This window comes from Salmo salar, chromosome ssa13 (assembly GCF_905237065.1).
Source record: "Salmo salar chromosome ssa13, Ssal_v3.1, whole genome shotgun sequence".
NCBI classification, from domain to species: domain Eukaryota; kingdom Metazoa; phylum Chordata; class Actinopteri; order Salmoniformes; family Salmonidae; genus Salmo; species Salmo salar.
In genome coordinates this window covers 70,441,794-70,468,025 of record NC_059454.1, presented here as the reverse complement: position 1 = coordinate 70,468,025, position 26,232 = coordinate 70,441,794, and the positions used below count along the sequence as shown (strand labels likewise).

Genomic DNA, 26,232 nt, shown 5'->3' with positions numbered 1-26,232 from the left:
CTCTCCCACTTTCTCACTCTCCCCCTCTTTGTCCTACTTCATGTCTTGGTTAGCTCTGGTTCAACAGGGCATATATTACGCTCAATTTTACAAGCAGAAGAAGTAGCTGATGAAAAAGTGCTTTTCTTTCCTGCACTGCACACCCGCTCTGTCCGTCTCTCCATCACATGCTTTCTCTCTCTCTTCTTTCCCTCACTCTCCCCCTCCTTTCATTGGTACAGTCCCCAGGACAAAGCGAGAGGGCTGGAGGGAGCCAAAAGAAACAGAGGAGAGGGGTGTGTAGAGGAGGTGGGGAAGGGGTTGCCTTTGCATGAGAGCAGTTATTTTCTCCAGCACGTGGCCTCGCTCTCTGTATTTCTTTCCTTTCTAGAATCAGGCCATCTCTACACTTGAGCATCAATGTCTACTTACATTTGTTTTAAATTAGAGGACATTTCGTAACAATTTTCAGCTCAGTTCTACTTTCAATGAATGTAAATTTATAGAATAGCCTAATGCTATAAATTATGGTTATGGTGACATTGTTGCACATAGAGGCCAGGAAGCATAATTCCATTGACCCCAGCGGAGGCTTTTGTCTTGTACTCATGTAAAACAAGAATTTATAGTGGCTTCATTTGCGCCTTGACCCATCAGTTACCAGGGGTTGTAGATATAGAACTAAAAGAATTCCTAAAAAAAGGATACACCAGCCAAAAATGACAAGGTATGAGGGGATATGTCCATTCTATAAATTAGATTTCTATGGTTGCAGCCATAGACATGCATGAAGATAAACAAATAAAAATAAATGATCTATGGTTGCAGCAGAAGCAGGGATGACATTGTGAGTTCCATCCCATCTGATGGCCATTAGAAGCAGTTTTCCGTGAGGACAGTCAAGTTAGATTGCGTCCCAAATTACACCTTATTCCCTACATAGCGCACTACTTTTGACCAAAGTTCCCTATATAGTGCACTACCTTTGACCAGGGCACATAAGGCTCTGATTAAAAAAACAATGGTGCACAATGTAGGGAATAGGGAGCCATTTGGGATGTAGCCTGAGAGAAGGGGGAGGGAGAGGGGAGCAGACCGCCACATGGTCATAACATCAGGACGAGCCAAGTGCACTGGCCCGCTGGATCTGCCCCAATGAGCCATTCCTCCCATGTCTGCTTTACTGCTAAAACACATTGAGACTTGACTGGGAAAGTAAGCGTGCGTGCGTGTGTGTACTGTGTGCTGGGCTACATATTTGCAGATTTTGGCAGGGGAGATCTGGCTGTACAGTACATGCGGAAAGTATTCAGACCCATTCACTTTTTCCACATTTTGTTACATTACAGCATTGTTCTTTTTTTTCTCCATCAATCTACACACAATACCCCATAATTACATAAGTATTCAGACCCTTTACTCAGTACTTTGAAGCACCTTTGGCAGTGATTACAGCCTCAAGTCTTCTTAGGTATGACGCTACAAGCTTGGCACACCTGTAATTGGGGAGTTTCTCCCATTTTTCTCAGCAGATCTCCAGCTCTGTCAGGTTGGATGGGGAGTGTCGCTGGACAGCTATTTTCAGGTCTATCCTGAGATGTTCAATCGGGTTCAAGTCCGGGCTACTCAAGGACATTCAGAAACTTGTCCCAAAGCCACTCCTGCATTGTCTTGGCTGTGTGCTCAGGGTCATTGTCCTGTTGGAAGGTGAACCTTCGCCCCAGTCTGAGGTCCTGAGCGCTCTGGAGCAAATTTTCATCAAGGATCTCTCTGTACTTTGCTTCATTCATCTATCCCTCAATCCTGACTAGTCTTCCAATCCCTGCTGCTGAAAAACATCCGCACAGCATGATGCTGCCACCACACTTCACCGTAGGGATGATGGTACGTTTCCTCCAGACGTGACGCTTGGCATTCAGGCCAAAGAGTTCAGTCTTGGTTTCATCAGACCAGAGAATCGCGTTTCTCATGGTCGGAGAGTCCTTTAGGTGCCTTTTGGAAATCTCCAAGTGGGCTGTCATGTGCCTTTTACTGAGTAGTGGCTTCCGTCTGGCCACTCTACCATAAAAGCCTGGTTGGTGGAGTGCTGCAGAGATTGTTGTCCTTCTGGAAGTTTCTCCCATCTCCACAGAGGAGCTCTGGAGATCTGTCAGAGTGACCATCGGGTTCTTGGTCACCTCCCTGACATTTACATTTAAGTCATTTAGCAGACGCTCTTATCCAGAGCGACATACAAATTGGTGCATTCACCTTATGATATCCAGTGGAACAACCACTTTACAATAGTGCATCTAAATATTTTAGGGGGGGGTAGAAGGATCACTTTATCCTATCCTAGGTATTCCTTAAAGAGGTGGGGTTTCAGGTGTCTCCGGAAGGTGGAGATTGACTCCGCTGTCCTGGCGTCGTGAGGGAGCTTGTTCCACCATAGGGGTGCCAGAGCAGCGAACAGGCCCTTGTACCCCGATTGCTCAGTTTGGCCAGGCGGCCAGCTCTAGGAAGAGTCTTGGTGTTTCCAAACTTCTTCCATTATGAATGATGGAGGCCACTTGGTTTTTGCTCTGATATGCACTGTCAACTGTGGAACTTTATATAGACAGGTGTGTGCCTTTCCAAATCATGTCCAATCAATTGAATTGACCACAGGTGGACTCTAATCAAGTTGTAGAAACATCTCAAGGATGATCAATTAAAACAGGATGCACCTGAGCTCAATTTCGAGTTTCATAGCAAAGGGACTGAATACTTATGTAAATAAGGTATGTTTAATATTTATAAAGAAAAAAAATGCTTTCACTTTGTCATTATGGGGTATTGTGTGTAGATTGATGAGGAAAAACATTTATGTAATCAATTTTAGAATAAGGTTGTAACATAACAAAATTAGGAAAAAGTCAAGGGGTCTGAATACTTCCCAAATGCACAGTATGCCTGCCTATGTTAGAGAAATATCTAGGTAGTTGGGGCAGACTGTCAGAATATGATACATTTCAAGTTTACTACATGAAAACCATCCAAATCCCATCTTTAAAATCATCCGAGTACAAGATTGAAGCCAGTAAAAAAAAAAGTGTTCTTTTGGACACAAGCTGAGGAAAATACAAGTTCAAAATAAGCTTGGGCAGTACACAGATTGTCATACCAACCTTGTGCCATACTGGGATATTCGGTAATACCGGCACTGAACACAAAGGGTGCTATTTTCAAACTCCACTGAGCCTTAGAACGCTAACGAGCACATGGCAAACATGTTATAGTCTCTAACCTAAACTATTTGCAAGACAAATCCCAGCTCATTAAATTATATAAGTAACTCAAAAATGCTACTCACAGTTTGATGTACAGACAAAAATATTATACAACAAGGCTCTTGATCCAGGAGGGGATTCTATGCTTTTATCAAGCGAAGCTTGATTTCGTAAGAACCTAACCACGTAACCAGACAGCTAAGTAGCTACTAATTTAGCAAACCAAAATGCATTTAGCACATTTTAGACAGTTATCTTAATATTTAAGATATCTAGTTTGAAAACATGTAGTTGTTAATTCCATATTGTAACTAAATCACCTGACACATGCTGCACAACAGTGAGTTCACAAAACTCCGGTTTCATTGTTGGGTGCTTGTAAACAAACACCATGTGACTGGGGACCACCGTTAAACTTCGTAATGAAAAATGATGTGACAGGTGAAATGAAGAACGTAGCTATTTCCAAATACCTCGGTATCCAGTATACCGCCCAAGCCTAGTTAAGAATTTTGGGGGTGAACACACAGAACAAATTGTTAGTAGGCCATGAGTGTTTTTTTTTTGGGGGGGCAAATTTGGGATGTTAACGTTTAACCGCTTAGCCACTGAAAATACATTTGACCGGTCATGCTTATCGGTCAATAGGTCATTTGTATAATTTTGTGGAATTTAATTGGTGTGTGTGTGTATTTTCGTTAGTCGTAAATCATTTTATTTATCATATGCGCACAGCATACAGAGCCTAGTTTGAGGAGCGGAATAGCCTACCACCTGTCAGACAGCGTGAGAGAAGCTCCTCAAAAAGCCTGTAGGCTACTGGAGAGAACCCTGCTTTTGTAAGCCCAGTCATTGATAACAATTCTAAACGCAATCGCGTGTTAAAAACTTGTGGCAAAGATCTAAAAGGAGATATTTGCATTTCTCAATCTCAACGCGTAAAGAGCACCTCCCATTCGCTATTCGGCTGCATGGGCTATAGCCTGCCTACCGTTGACTATCAGCGCGTCACCCACCACTTTGCAATGTGAGCTTGGGGCAGTATAACTGTTGGAAACCTGAATGTTTTACTTCGCTTCAAATAATGAGGCATGTCTTAACTTGCTTCAAAGTAACCTTGCCAAAATCCATCCATTGAAACGTGGAGGGAATTATTTTATAAAGACTTTCTTCAGCATTTCTCTGCTGTTCTATTGGTTTTCACAACTTTCTTTCGTTGTCCAGAAGCCAAAGGCACAAGCGTAGTCATACAAGCAACACATCATAGTATTTGCTATTAGAAACTTAGAAAGAGGGGGAATCTAACAGATTTTCATCTCTGTCACATATGGAACTGCTCGCATTAGGTGTGCTGTTTAGAACTGTGCTTTGCCCAAATTGCATTTTGGCAAATGTTTGAAAATGAGGTTTTATTAGCTGCTTAATTACAGGAGTTGCATGTTCAATAATAGGTTACAGCCGTTTGACTAAGACGATTGATTGGCGCTTAACGAAAAATGTCCGGTCCTTGTATGCGTGCATAGTATCAGAGAAGAATAAGCGAAGCGAGAGGTTTCACTCCTGTCAAAATCAGTCCTAAATAAATTCAATGCATTCTATGGGCTTATTTTGTTTCCGCCCATTGTTAGGGCGGAAACATATCAGATATGATAGTATTTTCTGTTGGTCACCTCATTTTACTGTTCGGAAAAAATGTAACTGTTTGTTGACCAGTTAATGAGGGTCAGTTAGTCGGCAGCAAAACTGACCGAAATTTGCATCCCTACCCAAAATATTTTAGTTTAGTTTTGGGTCCAAAAATACAAAAATCACGAGGAATTCACCTACAAATGTGTTTAATTTAAATATGTTCCCTATTCCCACTAATAAAAAAAAAAGAGACGTGATCGTGTCTCAATGTAATCAAGGTAAGAAATTGTTATTTTCAAATAGAATCTCTTTTTGGGCTTAGTTGTGATCAATTTGCAGTGTACAATTATAATTAGCCTATGACCAAAAACGACCCTAGTTGCCTACCCCTGATGTAGGCTATATCTGCCACAATAACTCAGGAGACAAGCTTGGAAAATCTCACACACTGGGACATGCATAGCCGTAGTACTACTGAAAATCCCCACAGAGCTGGAAAGAGTCCACATGGGGGAAAATCCTGGAATCAAGCAGAGGAAAAAACTTGGACGACCAAATCTCATTGCTGACCTCTCCTCTGTAATCAGACATAATCCACTACGGTTTTCATTTCAGTTGTTTAATGTTTCAATAGGCCAAATGGATGAGGTTGGTAATGATTTATAGCCTATGTTAAGTCATCCTCAGCCAATAGTTTTCCATTTGTCAATAATCCAAATTTTGTCTACAACAGTCACAACATTGGCAAAAATCCCAAACTGGCATATAGTCAAACTTGATCAATAGTACCCACCATATGTCCCTCTGACATCAATTAGTCAGATGCCACTTAAGTTGGGTGCCATGTCAGGGACTACTAGATGTGAATTTCTCATCAGCCACAACAGACAGCTAGAAATATAATCATATCATAAGCCAAAGGTGACCTAGTTTGTTCAACCTTTTCATGGCAGGTTTGTATGATTTACCAACGTAACCATCTATATGTCTCATAAATTAAGAATTTGACGTGTATGCCATAGTAAGCCTAGATATAGGTCAGGGATAAATGGGATCTTTGTCTTTCTCAAAAACACACGGTACCAAGTACGAACAGACAAACTGATGCCATGATTGCACTGCAACAAATGCAGGAGTTTCAAATACTTCTGCTACAGGGAAGAAGTACAGCATAAGCAGATCATTTTTTTCTTGTTTGCTAAAGAGAAGTGGGGGACCGCGGAGGTAGATGTGTTTGGATTGGCCCTCCCACACAGACACTTCAAACACTGGAATATTTATCAGGCTGCAGAGGTTTTCAAGTGCTGTTCGCCTGTGGGGCTACACCACAGTGCTTCAAAACAAACAGAGAAACATTGAAAGATGCATTCAATATGACCAACTGGGAAGGACGCTACTGTAGTTTACTGACGCTAGTAAGAACTGACGTTTTCCTTTGACTGGATTTAAAACACTGGATGAGATTAAGGATCGGGGGTATTGTGACAAAATGCAAACCCCTTATGAAACAAAGACCTGATAACAGTTGACTTACCGTACACACTACTACTGTACACAAAAACACTAGCGCCGTCTCTGTTACATCACTGAGAGTAGCCTACATGACAGGGCAGGCGGTCAGGCAGGCAAGCACTCACTGGGGCTAAAAATGTACTTGCATCGCAGCTACGAGCAGCTTGTCAATATGGTGCCATGGCCCTGTAATGCAGGGAACTCTTCAGCAACATGCTGCTATGCCGACTTTATTGCATAGCCCCATTTCTAGCGTTTCCAAGTAGCCACACAGTTCAATGCTAACTACAGCATCATGTTATTGGTCGAACAACACAAACTGCTAAACTTAAACTATGGTTTAATGTCTACTGTAGCTTTTGCGATGACTCAATCTCTCTGGAGCCCAGCCAGGCTACTTCTGAAATGTACGGAACGTTAGACATTTGATAGTCAGAATAATACAAGAAACAATAAAGCTAGTTCCATTAACAAAAACAAGCCTTTTCTTCCTTACAAGAGGCAGAAAAAAAGAGGCAAAAGTGTAATTCAGGGAGTATTTAGCGGTAAAGGCATTGTTGGAGCACTCCCAGAATGAACCCTTTCACCCCCAAAGCCAACTCAGCAGTTTGGGTTTCCCACGTTCCAGGCTTTCACTGCCGAAGGCCCCCTAGGCAGAGCAGAGGGAGCAGTAGAGTTCTGATGGAAAGAAAATTGAAGACGAAAGGGGAGGTACGTTAGCTTAAGGCTAGTAGCATAGCTAAGGTACATGTACTATACAGTATGGGGAAGGTAGTAGGGTTGGGAATTGCCAGTGACAATATATAGAATCGTGAGAATTTCAATACATATTGTAATTCTCACGATTCTATATATTGCGATTCAACCCTGAGATTTTATTGCGCTTCCATTGTCCAAACATATTGCTCACACATCTGCTGCAGAGGGACAAAAAAGAGCCATGAGAAAGCAAGTTTTGATCAGTCATGGAAATAAGTGCTGAAAACAAATTGGCTCCCCTTTTAAAAAGATGATGGAAAACAAGCTATGAAGGAAAAATACTGGAGTTTGTGCAGGTACAGCCAACTAGTGCAAAAATATTATCAAAAGAATATCCCCATAGGTACAGTGCCTTCAAAAAGTCTTCATACCCCTTCACTTATTCCACATTTTGTGGTGTTACAGCCTGAATTCAAAATGGATAAAATAGATAGATTTTCTCACCCATCTACACACAATACCCATAAAAACATGTTTTGTTTTTGCTGTGCAAATTTATTGAACATAAAATACAGACATATCTTATATACTTAAGTATTCACACCCAAGTCAATACTTTGTAGAAGCACCTTTGGCAGTGTTTACAGCTGGGTAAGTCTCTAAGAGCCTTCCACACCTGGATTGTGCAACATTTGCCCATTATCCTTTGCAAAATTCTTCAAGCTCTGTCAAATTGGTTGTTGATCATTGCTAGACAACCATTTTCAGGTCCTGCCATAGATTTAAGTCAAAACTGTAACTCGGCCACTCAGGAACATTCAAATGCAGTCTGGAATCTTCTGGCATCACAGCACAACATCGCTCTAATCACAGTCAGAAGACCGTTGAAGAAACTTGAGTGGACTTATGGAAAGGCTCTGTAAGACATACATACATACATATACATTGAACTAGGCAAGTCAGTTAAGAACAAATTCTTATTTACATTGACGGCCTACACTGGCAAAACCCAGATGACGCTGGGACAATTGTGCGCTGCCCTATGGGACTCCCAATCACAGCCGGATATGATACAGCCTGATTTCGAACCAGGTACTGCAGTGATGCCTCTTGCACGGAGACGCAGTGCCTTAGACCGCTGCGCCACTCGGGAGCCAATATATATATTTATTTTTTGTCCAACCCTTTGTCCATTGATCTCCACGGATGGTTGTCGGCATGGTTGTACGCTCTGCAAAAACACATTCACATTTTTAGTACACAATTATCGATTTTATTACACAGTATGCCTACACATAGGCTATACAAATCCCTTTAGTTTTGGTGATCCTCTCAGCTCAGGCTCATTTTCAAGTCCTCTGGTGGTTACAGTTCTAACCCTGGAACGGGTAGCACCATAGAAAGAAGCTGGCTTGATGAAAACTGTCTGTAAGCCGGAAAAAGGTCTGCTTGGACCAAAACACACGGCCGCCCGGGTTTGCATTGCAAATGAGGGCATAAACTGGGTCAAGACGCCAGCAGAGTAAATAGACCTTTATGTAGTAAAATAAAAGGTTAGATAAAAATAAATATATGAAAGACCTATAACACCTACGGTAGGCCTACAGTATATCTAAAAATGTTTGTTTAATCTCTACATGTAGGTCTCTGGATTTAAACCCGATCGAACTTGTTTGGCATCAACTGAAAACATTCATGCGTAACTCTACCAAGCCTACAGTACAAGCAAAGATGAACTGGTGAAGGCCATCCAGACGTTATGGCTTGAGAAATTGACGATACAATTCCCCGCCTACCCTCCTTCTTGGCAAGAGTCTATTGTCCTGCTAATAGCCCATAACGGGTGGATCGATGGCTTCTTTTGTGTCCCAAGACACGGATTGGAACCGTTTTCAAATAACTGAAAGTGAGCGGTTGTAATCTGAATAAAGGCAAAAAAAAGGCCATTCATGACCATGGGGTGAGACAATAGGCCCTTTTAATTTTGTCTGGCTTGCCATTCCAAATAAAACAGAATATTTTTTGCTCATATGATTTAAAACATGTCACTCTCTGCCTGACCTGCCGCTTATTTTAGTTAAACGCTCTTCACGGACCGTGCTTATTTGAGACCAAAACTAGCGATCAATTGTAGTCGTGACTTTTTATAATCACTTCAATTTTCTTTTCTTCACTTCTAGACTATCAGAAAGAAGGTTGGTACTTATTTATTTTGATCTAAAGACATGGATGTGTGAGTCACTCAGCTTTATGTAGGTGCCGAGGCTATATGAATGCCCCATCAACTTGATCATTTAGCAGACATCACTTGCTGCTTATATTCAGTCAAAACATATAGTTTAAGAATATCATGGAATATCATTTTATATTATAAAACATTTTAGTTTCTCTTCGAAGAAAAGCCTTAGTATAACAGTTTTAGTAAGTAATATGCTACAGTCCAGTTACAGCTTCTTCTGACCAAGTAGAAACAAAAAAGTAGTGTATTTTTATCGGGTGTGCGTGCAATAGTGTAAGAATACCATTTCTTACACCATTGTTCTTAATTCAATTACCTTCACCCTCATCATTCAGTTAATTGAAATTCAATGTTGAAGTTGTGCACAATTATCAGTTTATTTTTGGTTTATATCGTCCATTCATTGTCAGGTAGAGACACATTTGGCACCAAACTTTGTTTGAGGTCATGAGGTGGACAGTCAAAACATTTCTTTATTAAAGACTATCAGAATGAATGTTGGTACATATTTATTTTGATCCAAAGCCATGAATGAGTGAGTCACTCAGCTTTATGGCAATCAACCAAAAAAACAGCATCTACCGTGGTATTCCATTTCCAGCGAGTCTATTCAAGCCATCGACTCACTAATGGCTGAAGATGATGAGCGATCGGCAAAGGCAATCTGGAATCTGCGTGCTGCAAAACCAGTTTGGATATAAGTATAACTTTTGTATGATTGACAACTTTAGTGAGAGGTCCAATGCTTTAATATTGAATAATTTATGCCCTCCAAATTCATATTCATTATATAAATAGGCCCATGTGCACCATCATCAGATGAACCGCAACATGTCGCCTAAAGCGATTTAATTCATGAATGCATAAAATCAACCAACGTCAGCCTTTAAATGCTTTATTATCCAAATGTTTAACCTCACTAGGGTAGGGGGCACTATTTTCACCTCCGGATGAAAAGTGTGCCCAAAGTAAACTGCCTGCTACTCAGGTCCAGAAGCTAGGATATGCATATAATTGGTAGATTTGGATAGAAAACACTAAAGTTTCCATAATAATGTCTGTGAGTATAACAGAACTGAAATGGCAGGCGAAAACCTGAGGAAAATCCATCGAAGAAGTGCCATTATTTTGAAATGGCTGTTTTTCCAATGAAAGCCAATCCACCATTTAAAGGGATAGGACCCAGATTCCGTTCCCTATGGCTTCCACTAGTTGTGAACAGTCTTTAGACATTGTTTCTGCCTTTTATTCACTGTCCACTCACTTTGAGTGAGTGGATAGTGGGATGTCCCCAGAGCGCGACCGAGAGCGCGCCTTCCTTGTTTTTCGTTTATATTGACGACGCTATTGTCCGGTTGAAATATTATCGATTATTTAGGCTAAAAACAACCTGAGGATTGATTATAAACATCATTTGATATGTTTCTACGAACTTTACCGGTACCATTTGGAATTTGTCTGCCTGTTGTGACTGCCTTCGAGCCATTGGATTAATGAACAAAACTGAGGTTTTTGGATATAAAGAGGGACTTTATCGAACAAAACGAACATTTGTGTAACTGGGAGTCTTGTGAGTGCAACCATATGAAGATCAAAGGTAAGTGATTCATTTTATTGCTATTTCTGACTTTTGTGACTAATCTACTTGGCTGGTAACTGTATGTAATGTTTTGTGTGCTGGGCGCTGTCCTCAGATAATCGCATGGTATGCTTTCTCTGTAAAGCCTTTTTGAAATCTGACACCGCAGTTGGATTAACAAGAAGTTAATCTTTAAGCCAATGTATAACACTTGTATGTTTTCTGAATTTTTATTAGGAGTATTTCTGTTTTTGAATTTGGCGCTCTGCAATTTCACCGGATGTTGGCCAGGTGGGACGGTAGCGTCCCACACCCCCTAGAGAGGTTAAAGCGCGTGTGGGCGACGGAGAGAATGCATTTGACTGTTAGGGCTTTCAGGAGGAACAGGACAAAAAGTTTTTGCTATCACAGCCATTAAAACTGTTTAAGTCACCAATGGCCTTATGTTTAAATCCCTGAGCAATTTCCTTCCTTTCTCGCAACTGAGTTAGGAAGGACACCTGTATCTTGTAGTGACTGGGTGTATTGATACACCATCCAAAGTGTAACTATAACTTCACCATGCTCAAAGGGATAGTCACTCTCTGCTTTTCCACCTACCAATAGATACCCTTCTTTGCAAGGCATTGGAAAACTTCCCTGGTCTTTGTGGTTGAATCTGTGTTGGAAATTCAATGCTCAACTGAGGGACCTTACAGATAATTGTATGTGTGGGGTTCAGAGGTAGTCATTAAAAATCATGTTAAACACTATTACTGCACACAGAGTGAGTCCATGCAACTTGTGACTTGTTAAGCAAAGTTTAACCACTGAACTTATTTAGGCTTGCCATAACAAAGGAGTTGAATACTTATTCATTCGAGACATTTCAGCTTTTCAATTTTTATAAATTTGTTAAAGTTTTGAAAAACAATTCCACTTTGACCTTATTGGGGTATCGTGTGTAGGCCAGTGACAAAAAATATATAAATTGAATCCATTTAAAATTCAGTCAAGGGGTGTGAATACATTCTGAAGGCTCTGTAACTATCGATTTTTTCCCCCATCGCTAGACGGTAGCCTCCATTAGATTTAGTCTAGCAGTGATGCTAAGCTAAGTGCACTGTAGTGGGGGGGGGGGGGTTCAGCATGGACACAGCAGCCGTGTTGAAATATAAAAAAAAGTGTGGGGACATCCCAGGCTGTAAATCATGTAGCTAGGGCCTCCCTCTGCTGCCAATGCAATTCCAGCTTACATTCCTGGATTTCTTTCTCATACACACACACAGACAGAGGCAGACACACAGAGAGCTGGGCTAGAGAAAAAGCCTGCACACCCAATAGTTCTCCGGGAGAAGAGTGTGATTAACACTGGAGGGGTCTTAGTGAAATGGAAGGAAACTGGGAACGGGGTGTCGGAGCAGAGGCTCATACTGTACATCAGAGGGAAAGGGACGATGCTGAAGTCTCATAACAGACAATATGAAACGCTTCACACACTATCCCATTTGTCCCACAGCTACAACGGAGAGGTATTCGCTATTGGAAAGCCCTTTGTCTCATGATGATAATGGGGGTGATGCAAACTAATACGTCATCCACTGACAAGAGACCGAATAGGTGACCATGTGATTGGGGATCTATTGGTGGGTGACATCATCTCTGATCTCATCTTCAAGCCTTGCTTAATCCTTTGTCACGGTCCTCAGCCTTTCTTAAAGGGAAACACGCAGGCTACATCTCTACTGCAATCAATGGAGTGAAAGTCCTATTGGAGATGACATTCTCTGTGCAGTGTGTTGCTATACACTCAGTTTATTAGGTACACACCCATTTAATGAAAATGGATCGCTCCTACAGTCAGTGTGTCACGTGGCCGTGGCTTGTTATACAAAGCAGGCAGACAGGCATAGAGGCATTCAGTTACTGTTCGATTGAACGTTAGATTGGGCAAAACTAGTGACCGAGTGTGGTATGATGGTCGGTGCCAGGCACGCCGGATCCAGTATCTCAGAAATGGCTGCTCTCCTGGGCTTTACATGCACGACAGTGTCTAGGGTTAACCGAGAATGGTGTCACAAACCAAAAACATCCAGTCAGTGGCAGCCTTGTGGGCGAAACCAGCTCGTTGATGAGAGAGGTCGCAGGAGAATGGCAAGAATCGTGCAAGCTAACAGGCGGGCCACAAAGACAAATAACGCCGCAGTACAACAGTGGTGTGCAGAACGGCATCTTGGGACGCACAACTCGTCGATCCCTGTTCACGGATGGGCTATTGCAGCAGACTACCACACCGGGTTCCACTCCTATCAGCTAAAAACAAGACGACGCAACTCCAGTAAGCACGCGATCACCAACACTGGACAATTGAGGAGTGGAAAAACATTGCCTGGAACATGACAGCGAGTTCAGTTTACTTGAGTGTCCCGCACAGTCCCTAGACCTCAACCAAAGAGTATCTTTCTAAATAAAAATAGAACGGGTTGAATGTACCACCGTCCAATCTGCAGCAACTGCGTGATGCCATCGCGTCAGCATGGCCCAACATTCCTGTGGAATGTTTCCGACAACTTGTAGAATGCCCCAAATAATTCAGGCTGTTCTGGAGGAAAAGGGGGGTCCGAACCAGTAGTAGATGAGTGTATATTATGGGGCTACCTCTGCTTTGTCTGAGTGAGGGAGTGGGTGGGTGGAGTGAGCACATTGTGTTATGGGTGTATTATTGTCTAGTGGGGACTAATGCCTTAATTTCAAAGACCAGTTCCTTCTTATGAGAAGACTGCTAAACCAGTCGAGGCACCACACTTCACACTCGTCGTCACAGTGCATTTATTTATCGGCCATGACTTGACGAATGGTATACAAATCTGGCCACTCACATATAGGCTCATTCACGCACACACAGCATGAATGAACACACAAAAACACACAAATGCAAGCACAAAACAAATAAAGACTTTCAGGAACACACAAACAAAGACACACTGACAGAGAAACACACCCAGCTTAAACATGGCAAATGATGTATCAACCAAAAGGGAAGAAACACACACAGATGCAAAGACGTATTACGAGACACACACACACTCAATTCTAAGGTGCTCAACTGCATACACTTATGACGTTACTCTGCCTCAGGGCTGTCAAACAGATTGATGGTCGTAGCTGGAGTCTAAGACTTTACAAACCCCCTGAGTCCTGAACACTCCGGGACAGTTCTCACACAGCACATCTTCATACCAACCAACCACCCAATACTGCACAACTTAACCTCAAAAACATCCAGCAATTTCCTGGTGGAGACAGGTCAGCATTTTCCCACCTCTATTCAGAGGAGAGTCTGTGTGGGGTGTATGTAGAAAGGGCAAGTAAGGGCAATATCTATCCCTCTTCATAACCTTCTCCCTCTTTTTCGCCCTCTCTTCAGACAACCATGGTCTATGGGTCTCGCTCTGTCCTCTCCCTTTCCGTCCGCTTTTTCTCTTCTCTTGTTTTGTCATCCACCACCGCTGCAGGGAAAGGGTAGCCTTAAATCTCCTGTCCTTTCTGAGCGGTCGGTCAGCTATTTATTCATAGGAAGTGGGGGATGTTAATGTATCGATCGGCACAATCTGGTCCACACAGCAGCCTCTGTAGGAAATAGCTGCTGCCCTGCTCCTGCATGTTTCCGCTCTGATTTATGAACTAATATAAGGAAATATTTGGTTTAATCCCAGCCCCTAAGTGATTAACCCACCTAATTTTATCGAATGCATACACGTGTTTAAATACATACGGACCTTTTGCTCATGTGGTAGAATAAATCATACTCTTGGAGTCTACAGACCACACTCTTACAAAACCAATGGGCCTATTTGCTCATTTGCTGAGGCGCTCTCACCATTCAACAGCAGAGTCCCATTGCCACTGATTTGGAGCAAGAGAAAAGAGAGAGGACCTAACTACCTCATAGTGAGGGGAAACAGAGGTGTGTGTATGTCTAGAGTCTGGACCAGCCGGAACAGACGGGCTGTGATTCCAGCGAGAGGGACGCTGAGCCGTGAAGGAGTGAGACGAAGAAGATTGATGGCTAATATCAGATGGATTAAACTAAATGCGCATCAGAAAGACCTCTTCAATAAATCACACAGTAGCAGACTGGGACTGCATCCCAAATGGCACCCTATTCCCTACATAGTGCACTACTGCAGACCGGGTCTACCTAACAGAGAAAATAGGCAGCTTTATGGACACCTTCTATTAATATGGCATATGGTTATAGTCTACCTTGACCCAATAACATGTGCTTATAGGAGATCAAATCAAATCAAATGTTATTAGTCAAATGCACCGAATACAACAGGTGTAGACCTTACAGTGAAATGCTTGCTTACGAGCCTTTAACCGACAGTCCAGTTTCAAAAAATACAAATAAGAGATAAAAGTAACAAGTAATTAAAGGGGAGCAGTAAAAAATAATATATACGGGGGGGTGCCGGTACAGAGTCAATGTGCGGGGGTACCGGTTAGTTGAGGTAGTATGTACATGTAGGTAGAGTTAATTAAAGTGACTATGCAAAGATGACAACAGAGTGGCAGTGGTGTGGAGGGGGGGCAATGTGAATAGTCTCGGTAGCCACTGGACTAGATGTTCAGGAGTCTTATGGATTAGGGTAGGAGATGTTTAGAAGCCTCTTGGACCGAGACTTGGTGCTCCGGTACCGCTTGCCGCGTGGTAGCAGAGAGAACAGTCTATGACTTGGGTGGCTGGAGTCTTTGACAATTTCTAGGGCCTTCCTCTGACACCGCCTGGTATAGAGGTCCTGGATGGCAGGAAGCTTGGCCCCAGTGATGTACTGGGCCGTTTGCACTACCCTCTGTAGTGCCTTGCGGTCAGAGGCTGAGCAGTTGCCATACCAGGCAGTGACGCAACCAGTCAGGATGCTCTTGACGGTGCAGCTGTAGAACCTTGTGAGGATCTGAGGACCTATGCTAAATATTTTCAGTCTCCTGAGGGGGGAATAGGTTTTGTCGTGCCCGCTTCACGACTGCCATGGTGTGCTTAGACCATGTTAGTTTGTTGGTGATATGGACAACAAGGAACTTGAAGCTCTCAACCTGCTCCACTGTAGCCCCGTCGATGAGAATGGGGGCGTGTTCGGTCCTTTTTTCCCCTGTAGTCCACCATCATCTCCTTTGTCTTGATCACGTTGAGGGAGAGGTTGTTGTCCTGGCACCACACGGCCAGGTCTCTGACCTCCTCCCTATCGGCTGTCTCATTGTCGGAGATCAGGCCTACCGCTGTTGTGTCATCAGCAAATGTAATGATGGTGTTGGAGTCGTGCCTGGCCGTGCAGTCATGAGTGAACAGGGAGTACAGGAGGGGGCTGAGCACGAACCCCTGAGGGGCCCCTGTGTTGAGGATCAGCATGGTGGATGTGTTGGTACCTGTATAGCCTACTTAGACACATAATTAGAAAGTACCCCTTGAAAGTGCCTGATGACTTTAGTAACACTGCTAAGGGAAAGGTACTTCAACTGTACATTGTATCTTGACTATATAAATATACAGGCCTACAGTTCATTCGGAAAGTATACAGACCCCTTGACTTTTTCTACATTTTATGTTATAGTCTTATTCTAAAATGGATTAAATTAGTATGTTCCGACATAAATCTACACACAATACCCCATAATGCAAAGTTAAAAATAAAAAACAGAAATACCTTTACACAAGTATTCAGACCCTTTGATATGAGACTCGAAATTGACCTCCGGTGCATCCTGTTTCCATTGATCATCCTTGAGATGTTTCTACAACTTGATTTGAGTCCTCCTGTGGTATATTGAATTGATTGGACTTGATTTGGAAAGGCATACACCTGTCTATATAAGGTCCCACAGTTGACAGTCCATGTCAGAGCAAAAACCAAACCATAAGGTCGATGGAATTGTCCGTAGAGCTCCGAGACAGGATTGTGTCAATATCTGCAGCATTGAAGGTCCCCAAGAACACAGTGGCCTCCATCATTCTTAAATGGAATACGATTGGAACCACTAAGGCTCTTCCTAATTGGGGGAGTTGGGGGATAAGGGCCTTGGTCAGGGAGGTGACCAAAAACCCGATGGTCACTCTGACAGAGCTCCAGAGTTCCTCTGTGGAGATGGGAGAACCTTCCAGAAGGACAGCCATCTAGGCTCCCTAGTGGCGCAGCAGTCTAAGGCGCTGCATCTCGGTGCTAGAGGCGTCACTACAGACCCGGGTTCGATTCCAGGCTGCATCATAACCGGCCGTTATTTGGAATCCCATAGGGTGGCGCATAATTGGCCCATAATTGGCCAAATCTATGCAGCACTCCACCAATCAGGCCTTTATGGTAGAGTGGCCAGACGGAAGCCACTCCTCAGTAAGAGGCACATGACAGCCTGCTTGGAATTTGGCAAAAGGCACCTAAAGCACTCTCAGACCATGAGAAACAAGATTCTCTGGTCTGATGAAACCAAGATTGAACTATTTGGCCTGAAAGGCAATCGTCACGTCTGGAGGAAACCTGGCACCATCTGTACGGTGAAGCAGGGTGGTAGCAGCATTATGTTTTTCAGCGGCAGGGACTAGAATACTAGTCAGGATCGAGGGAAAGATGAATGGAGCAAAGTACAGAGAGAACCTTGATGAAAACCTGCTCCAGAGCGCTCAGGACATCAGACTGGAGCCGAAGGTTCACCTTCCAACAGGAAAACGACCCAAAGCACACAGCCAAGACAACGCAGGAGTGGTTTCGGGACAAGTCTCTGAATGTCCTTGAGTGGCCCAGCAAGAGGCCTGACTTGAACCCGATCGAACATCTCTGGAGAGACCTGAAAATTGCTGTGCAGCGACGCTCCCCATCCAACCTGACAGAGCTTGAGAGGATCTGCAGAGAAGAATGGGGGAAACTCCCCAAATACAGGTGTGCTAAGCTTGCAGATTCATACCCAAGAAGTTACAAAAATGTCTAAAAGACTATTTTTGCTTAGTCATTATGGGGTACCGTGTGTAGACTGATGAGGGAAAAAAACAATTTAATCCAATTTAGACTAAGGCTTTAACGTAAAACAAAATGTAGAAAAAGTCTAAGGGTCTGAATACTTTCCGAATGCACTGTATAATAATATCCCATATTATTAGAAGGGATACATATAGCTTCTTTCATATTAGACCCAGTCTCAAACTCTTGTCATTTTAGTGGAGCTCGTCGCTAAAAGAGCTAAGAAGCTAGCATAAGTGCTGCACCAGCTGCAGTATTTTTTATTTCATTTTTATTTCACCTTTATTTAACCACGTAGGCCAGTTGAAATCAAGTTATCTACAACTGCGACCTGGCCAAGATAAAGCAAAGCAGTGCGGCACAAACACAGAGTTACACAAACATACAGTCAATAACACAATAGAAGTCTTTATACAGTGTGCAAATGTAATAATTAAGATTGGGGAGGTAAGGCAATAAATAGGCCATAGTGGCAAAATAATAAAAATTTAGCAATTAAACACTGGCGTGATAGATGTGCAAGTAGAGATACTGGGGGCAAAGGAGCAAAAAATAAATAACAATATGGTAATGAGGTAGTTGGGGTGGGCTATTTACAGATGGGCTATGAACAGGTGCAGGTAAGCTGCTCTGACAGCTGATGCTTAAAGTTAGTGAGGGAGATATGAGTCTCCAGCTTCAGTGGTTTTTGCAATTCGTTCCAGTCATTGGCAGCAGAGAACTGGAAGGAGAGGCGGCCAAAGGAGGAGTTGGCTTAGGGGGTGACCAGTGAAATATACCTGCGGGAGCGCCTGCTACGGGTGGGTGTTGCTATGGTGACCAGTGAGCTGAGATAAGGCGGGGCTTTACGTAGCAAAGACTTACAGATGACTTGGAGCCAGTGGGTTTGGCGACGAGTATGAAGCGAGGGCCAGCCAACGAGAGCATACAGGTCGCAGTGGTGGGTAGTATATGGGGCTTTGGTGACAAAACATATGGCACTGTGATAGACTACATCCAATTTGCTGAGTAGAGTGTTTGAGGCTATTTTGTAAATGATATCGCAGAAGTCAAGGATCGGTAGGTTAGTCAGTTTTATGAGGGTATGTTTTGGCAGCATGAGTGAAGGATGCTTTGTTGCGAAATAGGAAGCCAATTCTAGATTTAATTTTGGATTGGAGATGCTTAATGTGAGTCTGGAAGGAGAGTTTACAGTCTAACCAGACACCTAGGTATTTGTAGTTGTCCACATATTCTAAGTCAGAACCGTCCAGAGTAGTGATGCAAGACGGGCGGGCAGGTGCGGGCAGTGATCGATTGAATAGCATGCATCTAGTTTTACTTGCATTTAAGAGCAGTTGGAGGCCACGGAAGGAGTGTTGTATGGCATTGAAGCTTGTTTGGAGGTTAGTTAACACAGTGTCCAAAGAAGGGCCAGAAGTATACAGAATGGTGTCGTCTGCGTAGAGGTGGATCAGAGAATCATCAGCAGCAAGAGCGACATCATTGATGAATACAGAGAAGAGAGTCGGCCCGAGAATTGAACCCTGTGTCACGCCCATAGAGACCGCCAGAGGTCCGGACAACAGGCCCTACGATTTGACACACCGAACTCTATCTGAGAAGAAGTTGATGAACCAGGCAAGGTAGTCATTTAAGAAACCAAGGCTGTCGAGTCTGCCGATGAGACTGCGGTGATTGACAGAGTCGAAAGCCTTGGCCAGGTCGATGAATACGGCTGCACAGTATCGTCTCTTATCGATGGCAGTTATGATATTGTTTAGGACCTTGACCTTGGCTGAGGTGCACCCATGACCAGCTCAGAAACCAGATTACATAGCGGAGGTACAGTGAGATTCGAAATGGTCGGTGATCTGTTTGTTAACTTGGCTTTTGAAGACTTTAGAAAGGCAGGGTAGGATAGATATAGGTCTGTAACAGTTTGGGTCTAGAGTGTCTCCCCCTTTGAAGAGGGGGATGACCGCGGCAGCAGTATATGTTGAAGTAGGAAGAGGAAAGTGTAGAGTTACAGATAAACAGTAATGCTGGAGGAGGAGAGTGGCTGACGTTGTAGTGAAAGTGTTCTTTCCCAGCATTTGTCTGACAGTCAGAGGCGGCTGTGGGCTTAGCTATCATGTGTCCACTGACCTGGTTGGCTTTGAGTGGGGAGTAGAGAGAGGCGGCGAGAGAGGGAGAAAGAGAGAGACAGGCTGGAGCAGGGTGTCTACATTCTCGTCCTGTGTGAGAGAGTGTGAAGGGAGAGGAGCCTCGAGTCAGTGTGTTGGGGGGGGGGTGGGGGGGTGAATGTTGCCTTTGGGACGACACTTCTGTTTATAGCAGATAGTCTGGTGGAGACAGACATGCACCGCAGTTCTGGGTAAATGCATCTGTGCGCACATGGTACACACGTCAGCTCTGTGGCTCTGTCGTTCCAAAAAGTATGTGTGTGTGTGTGTGTGTGTGTGTGTGTGTGTGTGTGTGTGTGTGAGAGAGAGAGAGAGAGAGAAAGAGAGAGAGCATTGGGGTTTCCCAGCCCATTGCCAGGTTAAACACTGGCCCTCTGCTGAACGGTAAGCCTCCATAATGAGTGATCCCAAGCTAAACAATTCCTCCATTGTGTGCAGCTGCAGCAGCCACACACATACATGTAAAGTTTCCTCCTCATTTTGTGTGTATGTAATTTGGGTAAATGTAAAATAAATAACAAGGAATGGTTGTTGAAGTTGCCACCTACAGTGGCCAGCTGTCAACCTCAGATGTATTTTGTGTGTGCTGCCCTCAAATGTGATGCTGAAAAACCCATGTCCCAAATACACTACATGACCAAAAGTATGTGGACACCTGCTCCTTGAACATCTCATTCCAAAGCCATGTGCATTAATATGGAGTTGGTCTCCCCTTAAGTGATATAACAGCCTCCACTCTTCTGGAAAGGCTTTCCACTAGATGTTGGAACATTGCTGTGGGGACTTGCTTCCATTCAGCCACAAGAGCATTAGTGAGGTCGGGCACTGATGTTGGGCGATTAGGCCTGGCTCGCAGTCAGCATTCAAATCAAATTTTATTGGTCACATACACGTGTTTAGCAGATGTTATTGCGGGTGTAGTTAAACGCTTGTGTTTCTAGCTCCAATAGTGCAGCAATATCTAACAATTTCACAACAATACACAAATCTAAAGTAAAGGAATGGAATTAAGAATATATAAATATTTGGACAAGCAAAGTCGGAGCGGCATAAACTAAGATACAGTAAAATAGTATAGAATACAGTATATACATATGAGATGAGTAATGCAAAATATGTAAACATTATTAAAGTGACTAGTGTTCCATTATTAAAGTGGCCAGTGACTTCAAGTCTATGTATATAGGGCAGCAGCCTCTGATGTGCTAGTGATGGCTGTTTAACAGTCTGATGTCCTTGAGATAGAAGCTGTTTTTCAGTCTCTCGGTCCCAGCTTTGATGCACCTGTACTGACCTCGCCTTCTGGATGATAACGGGGTGAACAGGCAGTGGCTCAGGTGGTTGTTGTCCTTGATGATCTTTTTGACCTTCCTGTGACATCGCGTGCTGTAGGTGTCCTGGAGGGCAGGTAGTTTGCCCCCGGTGATGCATTGGGCAGACCGCACTACCCTCTGAGAGCCCTGCGGTTGCAGGGGGTGCAGTTGCCGTACCAGGCGGTGATACAGCCCGACAGGATGCTCTCGATTGTGTATCTGTAAAAGTTTGAGGGTTTTAAGTGCCAAGTCAAATTTCTTCAGACTCCTGAGGTTGAAGAGGCGCTGTTGCGCCTTTACCACACTGTCGGTGTGGGTGGACCATTTCAGTTTGTCAGTGATGTGTACGCCGAGGATCGTGAAGCTTTCCACCTTCACTGCGGTCCGTCGATGTGGATGGGCGGTGCTCCCTCTGCTGTTTCATGAAGTCCATGATCAGCTCCTTTGTTTTGTTGACATTGAGTGAGGTCATTTATTTTCCTGGCACCACACTCCCAGGGACCTCACCTCCTCCCTGTAGGTCTCGTCATTGTTGGTAATCAGGCCTACTACTGTTGCGTTCCAATTCATCCCAATGTTGTTAGATGGGGTTGAGGCCAGGGCTCTGTGCAGGCCAGTCAAGTTCTTCCACAAAAATGTCTGTATGACTTCGCTTTGTGCATGGTCATGCTGAAACAGGAAAGAGCTTTCCCCAAACTGTTGCCACAAAGTTGGAAGCAAAGAATCCTCTTGAATATCGTTGTATGCCTAGCACGAACCATGAAAAACAGCCCCAGACCACTATTCCTCCTCCACCAAAATGTACAGTTGGCACTATGCAATAGGGCAGGTAGCGTTCTAATGGCATCCGCCAAACCCAGATTGGTCCGTTGGACTGCCAGATGGTGAAGCGTGATTCATCACTCCAGAGAACGTGTTTCCACTTCTCCAGAGTCCAATGGTGGCGAGCTTTACACCACTCCAGCCGAAGCTTGGCATTGCTCATGGTGACCTTAGGCTTGTGTGCGGCTGCTTGGACACAGAAACCCATCTCATGAAGCTCCCAAAGAACAGTTATTGTGCTGAAGTTGCTTCCAGAGGCAGTTTAGAACTCAGTAGTGAGTGTTGCAACCAATGACAGACGATTTCTACACGCTACCCGCTTAAGGACTGGGCGATCCCGTTCTATGAGCTTGTGTGGCCTACCACTTCAGGGATGAGCCGTTGTTGCTCCTAGACGTTTCCACTTCACAATAACAGCCCTTACAGTAGAACGGGGCAGCTCTAGTAGGTCAGAAATGTGACTAACTGACTTGTTGGAAAAGTGGCGTCCTATGACGGTGCTATGTTGAAAAGTCACTGAGCTCTTCAGTAAGACCATTCTACTCCCAACGTTTGTCTATGGAGAATGCATGGCCGTTTGCTCGATTTTATACACCTGTCAGCAACGGGTGTGGCTGAAATAGCCGAATCCACTAATTTGAAGGAGTGTCCACATACCTAAATACACTATATACAAAAGTGAGACTAACAAATAAAAGTTGACAAAGACTAGGTAACCCCCACTGAACAGACGCGGACCACCTTAAGTAGCCTACTATCTGAGAGAGAGGCTGACGTGTCTGTCTGTGGGTGACATGAAAGTGTCAATACTAAACTGCTTACGAGACCAATTGATGGGCGGAAATTTAAATGGCTGGCTTTCTATGAAGCCTGCTGCTCAGTCACTGTCTGATATTAGGTTAGAATAAAGATTAATTATTTGGTTTGAACCTACTGTTAGAGCTTGAAGTCTAAATTCTATACAAAGGGGCAACTGGGTGCAGTGTATCCCATTCAGCTGTACCTATAGGGGAAACAGGTCTATGGGCTTGATAGAATCATTTCACAGACAGCGACAGTTAACAAAAACCCTCTTGGCTGATCTACAAAAAATCTTTGTCGGGTAGAAACGCATTATCTTACTGGCCTTTACAGAATCATTACCAATTAAGAGATTTGCTGTCAAAAGTCAGCCTGTCTTCAATGATTCCCAATACATCGGAGTTTTCAATCAATAAGCTTCTATTCCCAAATCATCCTCCTCACTCCAAAGGTTTACCTTCCTCTCTCCCCTGTCCTTTCTTCCAACAACCACTGATCTCGTGTGGTCTTTGGTGAAAACAGAAGGACAAAGAGCCCTGTGTGAATAAAACGCACCCTCTTTCTTTGAATAAATCATTTTTATTTCAGATCAGAGATACTTCAAGATATGAAGTACAAATGGAAGGAAGGAGGCCTTTACATAAGGTTTCTGTCTGTCCCACCAGTGAAGATGGCAGCAGGCTACAGTTACACACGACAGTGTGACTGTTCACAGGGAGAGGAAACATTGGCATACCGACCAACCCTGAAGAAACCAATGCAGAAAACATGCAGGCCAGGGAAGAAATACAAAAGGGAGCCGTAATTACAAAGCACTCCTAAAACCACCACGAGGCAGGCTGAAATGCAGCAAGCAGCCACAGAGGAACAGAGCCAGCATAGAGTAGACGAAACCCAGCTGGGAAACCAACAGCCACACATGCCATCTGAGAATGGCAGAAGCATAGAATTGCATATAGAATCATAGAATGTATAGGATCTGTATGGACAGGGAATCAGTGTGGAACACTTGTTCTTTAGCCAATAGTGATTTAGAATGATGCTAATTCTTTTTGTAGTATCACTATGTGATTGTGCTGGTTAGTAGAGCCTCCTGGTGGAGAGAAAGTGGAAAGTCAACACAGGATTATGCCCACCACGAGGCTACATTATCTTCCTGGAGTCTATCCACGTTAACAATTCTGAGACAATGCTGACCTCTACTGGACGTGGAGAAGAACTACATCTACATTCATCACAAACGAGGGGATGAGAAATTCCCACGCTACTTCTGAAATATTATAACAGGATTCAGAACGTTCTGGTCCTCTCCCAGTTCTTGCAGATCTATTGTCTATAATTTTATATTTTAGTAATTTAGCAGATGCTCTTATCCAGAGCTACTTACAGGAGAATTTAGGGTTAAGTGCCTTGCTGAAGGGCACATTGGCAGATTTTTCACCTAGTCGGCTCGGGGATTCAAACCAACAACCTTTCGGTTACTGGCCAAATGCGCTTAACTGCTAGTTTTCCTGCCGACGTGTGTGCATGCATCATGATCTGTGTGTGTGTGTGTGTGTGTGTGTGTGTGTGTGTGTGTGTGTGTGTGTGTGTGTGTGTGTACGCGTTCCATTATCCGACAGCCTTAATCCTCTCTAGCACCACAACAACAGTGGAGCTCTGGGTTCCCTGGTGGCATTGCAGCCCCTTCTGTGTGTGTCTCCTCAGTCTGCACAGGGAGGGAGCCATTGGGCCAGGCTCATATAATAAACCTCTCCTTTCACCGTATGGAGAAGCACTCAATAGAGGAAGGAGTCGGCAGAAGTGGGAATTAAGCATTACGTATAGCGGATTTATGATGTAATATCCATTGGGTAACAGTGCAGATGTGACTGGTGGAAATGCCTCTCATGCTAACCATGCAAATGTGTGTTTATTTTTGCCACGTAGATAAACGTTCTGATATAAAGACTTGGATTAGGAGATTTGTATTACTTGCCGCTCGGTGTTGCTTCCCTCCTATTCTCAGTTTAGAATGGATGCTGGATAGCTTTGCAGACAGTATAGTAAACAGAAACCAATATCAGATTTTGTAAGGATAAATGCTTGGTCGACAGAGTACAACCCACCAGAAAACATAGGCTAACTTGCCAATTAGCCAACTATGAACACAGGGTCTACCTGTAACAACGTGCTGACAAAGGAGAGACAACATCTTAGCTTTCCTACTTCATCAGCGCTGGGGGAATTTGCGGGGAATTTGCTTCCACTTCTACGGTTCTTTCACATCAGGGGTGAGTTTCCCAAAAACATAAAGATCTTTAGCACTAAAAATCATCTACAATACATTTCTAGGAAATGGAAGAAAAATGACCTCAATGCTAAAGTTGATTTGTTTTTAAAGGGAGACAAGGAGAGAGGAGACAAGAAAAGAGAAGGCAAGGAGAGAGGAAGCCAGTGTAGCAGTCATGGCGTACAGGAAGGCCTGTTAATGTCATGTTTGGGAGGGGAGGGGAGAAAGCAACAGCTGGTGCTGCTCATTGGTGAGGCATGTTAATTACACTTAAGATCCCCTCCATTTGTCCTTGAGCCAGAGGCCTCTTCTGCTACAGGGGTCCAGCAGGATTCCACACACACACACACACACACACACACACACACACACACACACACACACACACAGCAAGGGCTCTCCTACCATTCTTTCAGGATTCGTCAACAATGTTATGAAGATTTACGGGCAAATCACAACCACCTAATACCACTGGCAAAATGTCTTCATGAACTATGTAACCAGCAAAGATTAGCACTGGGCTATACAGTGACATTCCACTCAAAACAACTCCACAGTTTTCATTGCAATATAAATATATCATATCACAACCAAGGTAGGTACCTTGACACACCAGATGGTTCACCCTTTTTGAACAACATTGCAGCATCATAGGGCCCTGCTAAGTGCTTGCTTACCTGGATGGCACCAAAGTCCACGTTCTCGTAGTGGAAGTGGGCGCACTCGGCCAGCTTGGGGAAGTGGCCCTTGGTAAAGGACAATCTGAAAGAGAGACAGACTGTGGTTAGGACGAGGCCAGGCCTAAGGGCCTGACAGAGAATGAAGAGTGCAAAGGGGGTGGGGGACGGGCTGTTGCGATGACCGTATTACTGCCACAATAGCAGTCATGACCGCAGTAAAATTCCACATGACCGTTGAGTCACGGTCACCTCCTTTTATGCCCTCTGGACATGCTTTGGTAGTACCCAACTTGCTAACTACATCAGGT

General features: G+C 43.8%; 1 protein-coding gene across 1 annotated transcript in view; it reads right to left on the bottom strand.

The window, feature by feature from the left end:
• The window catches only part of arhgap32b (Rho GTPase activating protein 32b), a 242,773-nt gene that overhangs the window by 83,577 nt on the left and 132,964 nt on the right, over positions 1-26,232 (bottom strand). The window contains exon 5 of the mRNA XM_045692772.1: positions 25,922-26,006. Coding sequence (XP_045548728.1) covers positions 25,922-26,006 — 85 coding nt within the window. The remainder of the gene's footprint in view (positions 1-25,921; positions 26,007-26,232) is intronic.